At 36.6% G+C, this 12,543-nt stretch overlaps 1 protein-coding gene across 1 annotated transcript; it reads left to right on the top strand.

The window, feature by feature from the left end:
* The first annotated feature begins 1,568 nt into the window (after positions 1-1,568).
* LOC104237244 (putative 1-phosphatidylinositol-3-phosphate 5-kinase FAB1C) lies at positions 1,569-11,154 on the top strand. Its single transcript, XM_009791347.2, has 11 exons — positions 1,569-3,504; positions 4,380-5,174; positions 5,298-5,451; positions 5,534-5,878; positions 6,615-7,325; positions 7,423-7,757; positions 7,888-8,014; positions 8,138-8,302; positions 8,456-9,988; positions 10,119-10,385; positions 10,622-11,154. Exons 1-11 carry the CDS (start codon positions 2,987-2,989, stop codon positions 10,874-10,876), a joined length of 5,205 nt encoding a protein of 1,734 aa, XP_009789649.1. The 5' UTR covers positions 1,569-2,986; the 3' UTR covers positions 10,877-11,154.
* Positions 11,155-12,543: the final 1,389 nt, after the last annotated feature.

Below are 12,543 nucleotides of genomic sequence, written 5' to 3'. Positions count from 1 at the left end.
TATTTACTTCATATCAACTTTGTAAACTTTATTCTTAGAAGCTCATGATTTGTACTACAAGTCCTTGGGAAATGTAAAATATTCAGAAAATTCCTTTGTTTAATTGTTTAATTATTATTATTGAAATTGAATAGTTAGTAGTTGTCTTACCTAGTAGGTTGGATTAGGTGCCATCACAGCTAGTAGATTTTGGATCGTGACAAATTCTCAGCAAGTTTGAAAAAGAAAAACAGTCATAAAGAAGTCATATTGAAAAGTATTTATAATATAACGAGCGAAGAAAATCCATGAAAATTAATGTAGGAGATTTATGGGTCTTTTCATGTAGAAGCGAGTTTTTGCACCTACAATTTGAAGAAAAAAATATGTTGGGATTAATTATGCTGAAATTAGTTATACTATGATTAGCTACGTTGAGATTAGTTATCATTGTATTATTTCTTATTGACTATTTGGTATGTTGTATTAATCCCGTAATTATCAATTTCACTGCTTTATCTAAGGATTACTATTCTACCATCTGATAGGTATAAGTTATCCCGATACTATTTTTATTTTTGAGATAACTTATCTCAGAATTAATACCCAAACAAAAAATAAGGCGGTACTGAGTTTTTATATCACAATTATTTTTACTTATCCATCGTACCAAATGACGCTTAGTTTCTGCGGTCTAAATATTCCCCGTAGATAATTCTCTTTATAAACCTTAGTTGTCATCGTGTAATTTTCAATACCATAATGGTATATTTATATCTTAATATTACTACTGTGAATGAAATTACCATATAATAGGTATTCTAGTATTGTGAGAGTGGTTGCAGCTTGTGAATTACTTACCATAAAAAAAGTTTATTAAAAAAACTTACCATAAGATAATCGAAAAAAAAAGAACAAAACAAAAGAATGAATAAAATAAAAGTCTTTCACCATCTTAATACTGTCGCTGACTAAGCTGCCAAAATACTTCATTCCATACGCTGTTGCTGACCAATAGTAGCTCAAGAACTTGAATACCCTTTAAAGAAAAGTTTCCAAATAAAAATAAAAATATCAGACAAACTAAATGATAAATAATAAATAATAAACAAACCCCTCCAATAATATTACTAAATCTTGTTCTGTAACAATCAAGTGATATTATTGTGGGTCTAGACACTCACATGTTTAAAACGCGTCACTAAAATTAAGTATTCTATCTAAAGTATGAGGTGTTACACATTCTAACTAACATCTATACACCTTTCACTCCATGTTTGGTGTTTTTTTTTTTGGAATCTTAATTAATTCAATTTTATATCACATAAACCCACTTAAAAAACCACCCGAACTATAAAAACTTTTTTTTATTTTTAGGTTGCGACTCCGAGATTTTAAGGACGAAGGAGTTCAATCCATCTTACCAAAATTATATGATAACGACTAGAGACTCTAACTACATACCAAACAAATCCAAATCAGAGTAACAATTAAATATACAAAAGCAATGTCAAAATCAAAAGCCCTCATGTTAATGACATGTAAGATAAAGTGCACAGTGATAAGAAAAAAGTAAAGTTGGAGAGAGAAATGAAAAAGAAATATGGATAAATACATGAACTAATCTTGTATAGTATTATATATTGGAGTATTAAGAAGAAGAAAAGGTTCTGTGTATTTGAAATCTTCAGCATAAATATGCAAATTATGGGTTATGTATTTTAATGGGAAGATGATTGTTTTAATGTTATTAAGTTAAGAGAAGTGAGAAATTAAAAGCAGCAAAAGCAATGCCGGGAAAAATGGGAAGGAGAGAGAAAATAATGTTTTTGCTGAAGAAACAGATGATGAATGTCATGTTCATGGAGATGAGAGCCACCACTTCCTCTGTACTCTTCCTTTTTCTCCTTTTCATTCTTATTCTCTTTGTTCTTTAATTCATCACCTCAACGAATCTCTGTCTTTTTTTTCTTTCAAGATTCAATTTTTCATAAACCTATTATTGTTATACTTGTGTTTTTCATCTGGGGTTCTCTTATTTCACACTGAAGTTCAAAAAGTTTCTTCCTTTTTAGGTGGGGTTGTTTATTTATCTCTAAATATTGCTCTCTGGGGTTTTGACAGGTTAATCAGCTCACAAATCTGTACTGAAAAAAGTTTCAATTTTTATACCCAAGAAATCTCTATACTTGTGTTTTCTTCATCTGGGGTTCTCTTATTTCACACTGAAGTTCCAAAAGTTTCTTCCTTTTTTAGGTGGGGTTGTTTATTTATCTCTAAATATTGCTCTCTGGGGTTTTGACAGGCTAAATTAATCAGCTCACAAATCTGTATTGTTAAAAAAGTTTCAATTTTTATACCCAAACAATCTTTATACTTGTGTTTCTTGATCTGGGGTTCTCTTAATTTCTCACTAAGTTCCAAAAGTTTCTTCCTTTTTTGGTGGGGTTTTTTATTTATCTCTAAATATTGTTATCTGGGGTTTAGAGGATTTAATTGCAGAATCTTATATGAGTCTTGTTCAGTAGTTATTTGGGTGCTGAGCTCTGGATCTGATCTTGATTTTAATGAAAAATTTGATCTTGGGATCAAATCTTGATGATTCTGGGATTGGTTGAGTTGGGTTTTTAGGGTTTGAGTCAACAGATTGGTCAAAGGTTCAGTCTTTTTGTTGTCATAAGTTTCAAGCTATTTTGGTTGTATATATCAAAATTCAGTGTGAAATAGATTGTTGTAATCTGTTCTCCCCTCAAGTATATTTAGTGATTTCTGGGGGAAAAGCTTACTGCTTTTTGTGTCATTTTTAAAGAAAAAAAACATTAAATATAACCCTGAATCCACCATTTTTATTGTGGATTATAGATTCCATTATATTTTGATAGAGTTTCTTCTTTTAACATCAAGAAATCAGATTACAAAATTTCTTAGATTAGGAGAAGAAGAGTTGTAGACAGGCTTATCTGACTGAGGCGAATTATCGGTATATTTGGTGGGTGATTTCTGGTCTATGGGAGTACCTGATAGTTCACTGCTGGATTTGATAGAGAAGGTTAGGACTTGGATATCGTGGGGTATGAGTGATCCAACTTTATTGGCTGGCGGACGCGATATGGATGTTAACAGTTGCAAAACCTGTTATGAATGCAAGATGAAGTTTACTGATTCTTGCCTCAAGTTCCATTGCTTAAGATGCAGTCGAGTATTCTGCAATGATTGTGTGCGCATTTTTGGCTCTTCGGATGTTGTTGCTTCTGGATCAGGAGAATCAGAAACCTTGGTGAGGGCTGTGGTTGATATCAAGACTTGCAAATTTTGTTCTGACTTGAGCAATTGTCATAAAAGCATGAGGAAGTTTAGTGACAAAGTTTATCCTTCTGAATCTCCGAGAGAAAGCCCAGAACCGCCGTCACCAGATTTTAGTAGTGACAGATTTGATGGTGATTCTCCACATGATGCAAGTAAGAGTAGTTTTACAGCCTTTTCAAGTCATCCATCTTCAGTGTCTTTGCGTCACTCGCCTAGCAGGTAACAAACTGGTTTAATATTTGTTAGATTTGTTTATTTCCTTGTAATTATTCCAGGGTGAAATCTTGTGTTTTCCATGTATGTTAATATACTAAAGGAAACATCAAATATGGCAGGATCAACCTGTTATCTAATTATTGATTTAGTTGTTTTAGTTTCCGTAATTGTGGGTATAAGAGCTTGGTTTTACTTTGTTTTCTCAAAAAGAGATTTGGATCTATCCCAAGATTTGGCTTGGCTAAAAGTAGCTGATGTTGCAAAAATCTTATGTGTAAAGGCTAGAGTCTTGTTCCAAGATATTCGGCACGTGATATTAACTTATATCTGTTTTTTCAGTTTTCTATTATCTTATTTGCAAGTAAAAAGATCATTTCGTTGCACCAAAATGGTGCCAAAAACTTCACATTCGTGTTGTATCACTAAATTTCCGACAAATCTATATAGCTTTCTGAACAAAAGGGATTGTTTTTTTTTGGACACAAAAAATTACAAGCACTAAAGAGCTTCTAATTCTCCATATGGGCTTCTTTACTCCTTGAAAAATCTCTATGTACTTTTTTTCCACATCATGTAGAACGTAACAATGGTGCGACCTTCCAAATATCGTTTCCCCATCCCAAATCTTTTCATCCTGCAAGTTGACTGGGCACCTGCCACCGTACTCGCTAGCACTCAAGCTACATTGAACAAAGAGTAGACGAACTTCATATATGTTAATTTGACTAGCGAGTAAAACTTACTGGTTTTATGGAAAAAAATAACCCATCAAACAGAAGCTACTTAGATTTTATGAGATTGCAAACATATGTTCAACTTGTGTTTTCAAAGCTGCTTCCTTGAACTAAGAAATCTTCCCTTTTTGCTTATAATTGTAGGAGTGATGAAGATGAAGGAGGGGACTTCATGGATCATTCTTTTAGCGCATCAAGTGACTATTGTCATGATACTTCTGATATAGAATCAAGTAGTGTTAGTACTAGACATGAATTTTACCGTTTCAGATCAGTTGGATCTAGTCCTTCAAAAAGCCCCTCTAGGATTCGTTTTATTTCCAATAGAGTTGGGCATTCTGTACAGCACCAACAAGAGACCCCAATGTCTCGGAATGATGGTCCCCTTGATCATGAAGCGTCAACTGTTTTAGGAAGGCTTGAGAAAGGAAATGAGGATCCAGAGACTGCTGACGACTGTGTTGACAATTTGTCCATTTACCAAGACCAGTTTGAGAAGCAGCAAAAACCATTGGATTTTGAAAACAATGGTCGTCTATGGTTTCCTCCTCCACCTGATGATGAAGATGACGAGGCACAAAATAATTTCTTTACATATGATGACGAGGATGATGAAATTGGAGAGAGTTCTGCAGCATTTTCTTCCAGTGGGAGCCTTGCCAGCATTTTCCCTGCAAAGGAGAAACAGCAAGCGGATCACAAGGAACCATTACGAGCTGTTGTACACGGTCATTTCAGGGCTCTTGTCTTGCAGCTATTGCAAGGTGAAGGTATAAATTCAGGGAAGGAAGGCAGCACTGATGACTGGATTGACATAGTTACATCAATAGCATGGCAAGCTGCAAATTATGTGAAGCCAGATACTAGTAAAGGAGGCAGCATGGATCCAGGTGATTATGTAAAGGTCAAGTGCATAGCTTCAGGAAGCCAAAGTGAAAGGTAAATTTTTCTCTTCTTACCACATGAACATTAAAATTTTCCATTTTTTTCTGATCATGTGAAACCTGGTGAGTTCAGGTTTGTTTTTTGTTAGATTCATGATTGAGTTTTGGTTCAATGCAGCACCCTCGTTAAAGGAGTAGTTTGTACTAAGAATATCAAACACAAGCGCATGACTTCACAGTACAAAAATGCCCGATTACTTATTTTACGAGGAGCACTTGAGTACCAAAGAGCTGCCAATCAGTTGGCATCTTTTGACACCTTATTGCAACAGGTTTTTAGTTGATCTTTTATCTGTTAATGGATGAGATAAGAGCAAATAGAGACAAGATTAAAATGTTCTGTTCTCCTTACAGGAAAAGGAGCACCTGAAGATGATCGTTTCAAGAATAGAGGCTCACCATCCTAATGTGCTGCTTGTGGAGAAAAGCGTCTCTTCATATGCTCAGGAGCTTCTACTGGCAAAAGAGATCTCTTTGGTGTTAAATGTTAAGGGGCCACTGCTAGAGAGGATAGCCAGGTGCACTGGTGCTCTTGTAACCCCATCCATTGATAACATAGCCACAACAAGATTGGGACATTGCGAACTCTTCCACTTAGAAAAAGTTTCTGAAGAGCATGAACATGCCAACCAGTTAAACAAGAAGCCATCAAAAACTTTGATGTTTTTTGATGGTTGTCCTAGGCGTTTAGGTTGCACGGTATTTTCCCCTACCTTGAATCTATTATTGGTTTACTGAAATTCGAATTATTTGAAGTTCTAAATATGATTTAAGTAATGCATACCTGTTGGTATACTCGTCTTTTTTACTTCCTTGAGCATGCAAAGTTCCTCTAAACTACTACTTATATCATGCATCTATTTAACTTTGACCACCTTGCTCTGAGTATATGTTTATACAAGTGGTTTCCCTTATGGTTATGCTCATGTTATGGTATTTATGATGATTTCTTCTGTGCCATTTGTACTTCTCCCTTCTAGTCACCAATTTCAAGTAGAAACCAAAAATTTCATCTTTACATCTGATTAAGAAATTTAAATTTTTATTTGAACTTAATTAAGATGTTTCACTTCATATATTTAACTTAATAGCCCTTTTTTTTTCAATTCTAACTCCACGCAGATTTTGTTTACACGGGGCTTTAGTTGTGCTTTGAGCTTGAAGCCCATGAAGCATATGATGCTTTTATAAGCATTCCGCTTTTAATAGCATTGTGAACATTAGTTTAAATTTGATGTGAAACTTCAATGTGGTTTCCTCGTCGCTAAATGTGTAGCTCTCGTGTTTTTTTTTCTTCTGCCAGTATGGGGTTTGCGAGTTTCAACTCAAGCTTATGTGCAAAGTTGACAAGTTATTGTCTTGTACCTTTATTTGTATATTAAATGTTGAAGTAAGATACAGAGGGTTACTTATCCATTCATTTGACAATATGTAGGTCTTGCTAAGGGGCTCATGTCGTGAAGAGCTGAAGAAGCTGAAGAAGGTCATTCAGTATGCTGTATTTGCTGCATATCATCTGTCTCTTGAGACATCGTTCCTTGCTGATGAGGGTGCTAGTCTACCTAAAGCGTCTGCAGCACTCGAGAGTACATCTGCTGATAATGCTATCTCAGCGATTTCTCATTCTGCTGTGGCTGCAAGAGCGCAGACAGTTGCAAATGACCCACATGTTCAACTAGGATCTGCCAATTGCAGTGTGAAGGTAGTTTTACCAGAGTCATTGTTGGAGCATCATTACCCTCAATGCGGCGATCAATCTAACCTAGATGACTGTGGAGCAAGAGATGTTCTCTCTACTGCAGGTCTTGAAAATCTAGCACCGTTTCTTGCGCATGATACAAGAACTGTTGATTTTGTTGAAATCAAAGATCAAACTGATGAAGGATCGCTAGAAACTTTAGGTCAAGAAGAGAGTCAGCCCGGAGAACTTGGGGAGCTGGCAAAGCTTGAAAAGTCAGATGAAAACAAAGCCCCCAATGAATTCTATTCAGCTGCTGACAGTCGTCAAAGCATATTAGTTTCCTTCTCTAGTCGATGTGTTTTAAATGGAAGTGTGTGTGAACGTTCTCGGCTCCTTCGCATCAAGTTCTATAGCTCTTTTGATAAACCACTTGGGCGATATCTTCAGGATGATCTTTTTGGTCAGGTAGAAATCATCGTTTTGTCTCTAAGTTCTATAATACATGATATTCCCTTACCCATATAATTTCATGCTATTTTTGTATTTCACTTCATGATGTCAGATGTCTTCCTGTCAATCATGCAAGGAGCCAGCTGAGGCTCATGTCATCTGCTATACACACCAACAGGGGAATCTTACCATAAATGTTAGACGCCTTCCCTCGGTGAGTTCGCTTCCTGGTGAACGGGACAAAAAGATTTGGATGTGGCATCGATGTCTTAAGTGTGCACAAATAGAGGGAGTTCCACCAGCGACTCGCAGAGTAATAATGTCAGATGCTGCTTGGGGACTCTCGTTTGGGAAGTTCTTGGAACTTAGTTTTTCAAATCATGCAACTGCTAACCGTGTTGCTAGCTGTGGTCATTCTCTGCAAAGAGACTGCCTCCGATATTATGGGTCCGTACTGTGTAGTACTTTCCTTAAGAATAGGGTTGGCTTCTCCAACAGTTTGAAAATCACTGTGATTATTCAGTCATTGCTTCACCATCTTGCTGTGTAGAGAATAAAATAGACTTTGCTTTTGCAGGTGTGGAAGTATGGTTGCGTTCTTCCGCTATTCTCCTATTGACATTCTGTCAGTTCGTCTGCCCCCATTAACTCTTGAATTTAGTGGCTACACAGAACAAGAATGGCTAAGGAAAGAAGCAGCTGAGGTGCCAGAATTTATAAATACTTTTCCTGGCTATCTTGAAATGATTCTGAGTTTTTGTAATATCTTTGGTTGTTTTGTTTTTGCTTAGAATAGCTCTATGTGACATGTCTTGTCTTTCCTGCAGTTACTATGTAAAGCCAAAGCTTTGTACGCGGAAATATCAAGTGCCTTTCGCAGGATTGAAGAGAAAAGTTCCTCTTTAGAATGTGAGCTATCAGATACAACTCAGTTGAATGACTGCATCATGGAGTTAAAGGAGCTGCTTATGAAAGAAAAGAATGATTACTATGTAAGACAACACCACAACGGGTCATTAATCTTTAATACTTGTACAGTTTCCTTTTATGAGTTTAATTATGCATTTTTGCTGCTGATTATGAGCATGCATGACAAGTGCTGTCTTTCTCCTTACTGCTTTGCCTTCTGTTTGCCTGTACTATAGGACTTTCTTCAACCGGATGATGAAGAAACTTTTGACCCAAGGCAGGCTGCAATAGACATTCTTGAGCTGAATCGCTTGAGGCACTCCCTCGTGATTGCTTCGCATGTTTGGGATCGTCGGCTTTTGTCCGTGAAGTCTTTTCTTGAAAAGAGTTCTAGTTCAGTGGGTTCAGAGGATTCTGGATCTTGTAATGAGCTGATAGATTGGAGGAGGGACATGTTTCTGAAGAATGACACTCTTGAACATGTTTATGAAGAATCTGTGCCCGAGTTCTCAGACTTAGAAGAATATACCGAGAAAGCTTTGCAGTCCGAACAGGAGGAAACTCGCGTATCACCTTATGGTTCTGTTAAGATCGAAAGCTCCATGTTAACCTCATCTGAGAGTGAGAGAACGCAGGAAATGCAGATGGAAGGAGAGAATGTGGTTACTGAAACATCCTTGGCACGAGCTCCTTCAGCTGCATCAGCCCTTTCTGATCAGATAGATTCTGCTTGGACTGGCACAGATCGATCTCCCAAAAAAGGTCAGTTGTTTCTGATGCTACAAGGAGAAGGATCTGAAGCTGCTTCTTTCAGACCACCAAGTCAACTTGATTTCCCTCCTTTTAGAAAGCTACGGTCACCCGCAAGAGTTCACTCCTTTGACTCTGCTCTGAGACTTCAGGAAAGAATCAGGAAGGGACTGCCGCCTTCTTCATTACATTTATCAACAATTAGGTCTTTTCATGCTTCTGGTGACTACAGGAATATGATCAGAGACCCTGTTTCCAGTGTTCAGAGAAGTTATTCTCAGATGTCACCTAGTGAAGCTCATAAGTTTAATCTTCTTATGGGTTCATCACCCTCGTTTATTTCTTATGCATCTCTTATACCTGACGGAGCTAGGTTGATGGTTTCACAGGGAGATGTTGTGGTAGCTGTTTATGACAACGAACCTACTAGCATAATATCTTATGCACTTTGTTCTAAAGTGTATAATGATTGCATCACTGATAAGTCAAGCGTGTCTGGACGGGGTTGGAACACAAGTGACATCAATAAGGAGGCTGGAGTGGCTCCTCGCCTCTCGGCATGGCAGTCTTTTGGCTCCCTTGACATGGATTATATGCATTATGGTAGCTATGGTTCTGAAGATGCTTCCAGTACAATTACTTCCCTATTTGCAGATTCAAAAAGTTCTCCTCACCTAAGGGTCTCTTTTGATGACGAATCTTCGAGTGCTGGGGGAAAGGTCAAATTTTCTGTCACTTGTTACTTTGCAAAGCAGTTTGATGCTCTTAGGAGGAAGTGCTGTCCTGATGAACTGGATTTTGTACGTTCCTTAAGCCGTTGCAAAAGATGGAGTGCTCAAGGGGGAAAGAGCAATGTTTATTTTGCCAAGTCATTGGATGAAAGATTCATAATAAAACAAGTTCAGAAAACTGAGTTGGACTCTTTTGAAGAATTTGCACCAGAGTATTTTAAATATATAACAGATTCTATTAACTCACGGAGTCCAACTTGCCTTGCAAAAGTTCTCGGAATATTCCAGGTTCGACTTCCTTTTCATGTTTTCTCCTATAAACATCCTTTTTATGACTGACAAATGGCGTGCCTTTAATTTTCAAACTAGTTTTTAGTTGTTGCACAAGTCTTATTCCTATTCATATCCCATGTTTTAGGTTTCGGTCAAACACTTGAAAGGCGGCAGGGAAACAAAAATGGATTTAATTGTGATGGAGAATCTCTTTTTTGAAAGAAAGATCTCGAGGGTCTATGATCTCAAGGGTTCTTTACGATCTCGCTACAATGCAGATACAACTGGGGCAAACAAAGTGTTGCTAGATATGAATCTTTTAGAAACATTGCATACCAAACCTATATTTCTTGGAAGCAAAGCAAAAAGAAGCCTGGAGCGAGCTGTTTGGAATGATACATCCTTTTTGGCAGTAAGCTAATTTTGCTTCCTATCTTTCTCGATATTGTGATATAGATATCTAAGTTAAAAGAGATTTTGCAATTTCATAAATGCAATAATGGAGCATAGCCAGGACTCAGGTTTACTGAGCACTTTATGATAAACAACTTGAGGGAGCGTGACCGGTGAATCTATTTTGCTGTTATTTTTTCCTTTCTTAAGTGTCTAAATTTCAACCTGATCGAATAAAGTTTTCGTTTTTGACAGTCTGTTGATGTGATGGACTACTCTTTGCTGGTTGGAGTTGACGAAGAGCGAAAGGAGTTAGTCTTGGGCATCATAGACTTCATGAGACAATATACTTGGGACAAGCACTTAGAGACATGGGTGAAGGCATCCGGCATACTTGGAGGACTGAAGAATGAATCCCCGACTATTGTTTCTCCACTACAATACAAGAAAAGATTCAGAAAAGCGATGACAACCTATTTTCTCACGGTACCAGATCAATGGTCATCTTGAAAATCTTGAATTTATTATATTCTTTCTTTGAGCCTTCTGCCAATAAGCAAACTTTCCTAATTGCACAAAATTGCAGATGGAGGAAGGTTAGATATTTTTCAGTTGGTTCATATTTGTTTTGCCATCTGGGGTTAAAATTCCCCTTGGAAAAGTGTATGAGAAGTAGGGACTGTCATCTTTATTATGAAATATGGCAAAGTGTACATTTGACCATCTGTACATTTATACAAAGCCTCATTGAGTAAATGAAATCAAATGTATCTTATTGGAGTTGAGAAGATTTTTCTTTTTTCTTCTCAAGAAGAGATAGTAATTGGTCCTTATGGTTATCGATTGATTTATTTTCTATCGCGACAACTCTTGTTCCCCACCATTTAGCGTTCTGGGGTCGTACTATGTATTAAAATTAGAGTACCCTTTCTTCCACCTCCGAAGGATGGAGGAGGTATACATCGAAAAAAGCGTCAATTGGTTGTCTCTATATTATGATGGGACATTGCGTCAAAATGGAGGTCTAAGAATGTTTTTGTGCCATGTTAGAGGATTTATGTTATATGCACCGATGGTGTGAAGTTTTTCCCCCATTGTTAGTGTATTTTAACCTTGTCTCCTTGGGATCTATAAGTCGCGAGTTCCAACCGTGGAAGCAGCTACTAATGCTTGCATTAGGATAAATTGTCTATATTACTCCCTTTGGGGTGCAGCCCTTTTTCGGATCTTGCATGAATGCGGAATACTCTATGCATCAGACTGCCTTTTTTAAAGTGTATTTTAACCTATGATAACATGTTAGTTACCACACCTTGGCAGGTTAACAGTTAATAAAAATTTAGTTGTAAATTATTGCATTATTGGTCTAGTAACTTTTGTTCATGAGCGGAGCCACAGTGTCGGATTTGGGTTCGGCTGAATCCATTAACTTTTGTTCAAACTCTATATTTCTTATAAAAATTTATTGAATATGTACAAATTATTAATTTAGAACCCGCTAACTTAAAATAACTATAATTCTGAATCCATAAACTTCAAATCTTGGATCCGCATCTGAGTTCATATTCCACTTTTTTTCACATGCATCAACTTTCTTACCATTCAAGAAAGAGCTGAACCCTACTTTATTCCTGTAACTTCTCTTGTAATGGAGAAAAGGGAAATTCTTTAATAAATAAATAAATAAAAAGAAATAGACCCTTGTGGAAACATAATAGAATTGACTTTATGACTTTATGATACAACATTTTTGGTGTGGAGATTTTGTCTGCCATGTGAAAAAGATTAAAAACAATCCTCCAACATTGTTATTCTTATTATATATAATGCCTCCCATTCTCTTGTCTGGTACATGTGATCGTACCGAATATTGAGGCAACATATAATCAGCAAATAATTTTTTTTATCGTGAAGATCGGATTATTTTACGCGCATCTCGACTAATTTTACAAAATATATACTGAGTTTGCCGAAGTATCTTCAACCAACATAGGTACCGAGTAATTCAAAATATCTGCTGAGTTGCTCTATCGATATTAATTCAAGTAAACTCTAGATGAATTCGACAATAATTGGGATATGTTAAATTTAAGACCAATTAAAGAGAGGAAGAATAATTTAAGACCAATTAAATTTTGGCCTAAGATAGACTCTTTGACTTTTGTTTATCTATTTTA

This window comes from Nicotiana sylvestris, chromosome 10 (assembly GCF_000393655.2).
Source record: "Nicotiana sylvestris chromosome 10, ASM39365v2, whole genome shotgun sequence".
NCBI lineage: Eukaryota > Viridiplantae > Streptophyta > Magnoliopsida > Solanales > Solanaceae > Nicotiana > Nicotiana sylvestris.
This window is presented reverse-complemented; position numbering and strand designations above follow the sequence as displayed.

Excerpts from the sequence above, each read along its gene's own strand:
- LOC104237244 (XM_009791347.2), top strand. The coding sequence starts at position 2,987 with ATGGGAGTACCTGATAGTTCACTGCTGGATTTGATAGAGAAGGTTAGG. Across the intron at positions 5,175-5,297 it reads TCAGGAAGCCAAAGTGAAAG|CACCCTCGTTAAAGGAGTAG; the intron begins GTAAATTTTTCT and ends GGTTCAATGCAG. Across the intron at positions 8,015-8,137 it reads TAAGGAAAGAAGCAGCTGAG|TTACTATGTAAAGCCAAAGC; the intron begins GTGCCAGAATTT and ends TCTTTCCTGCAG.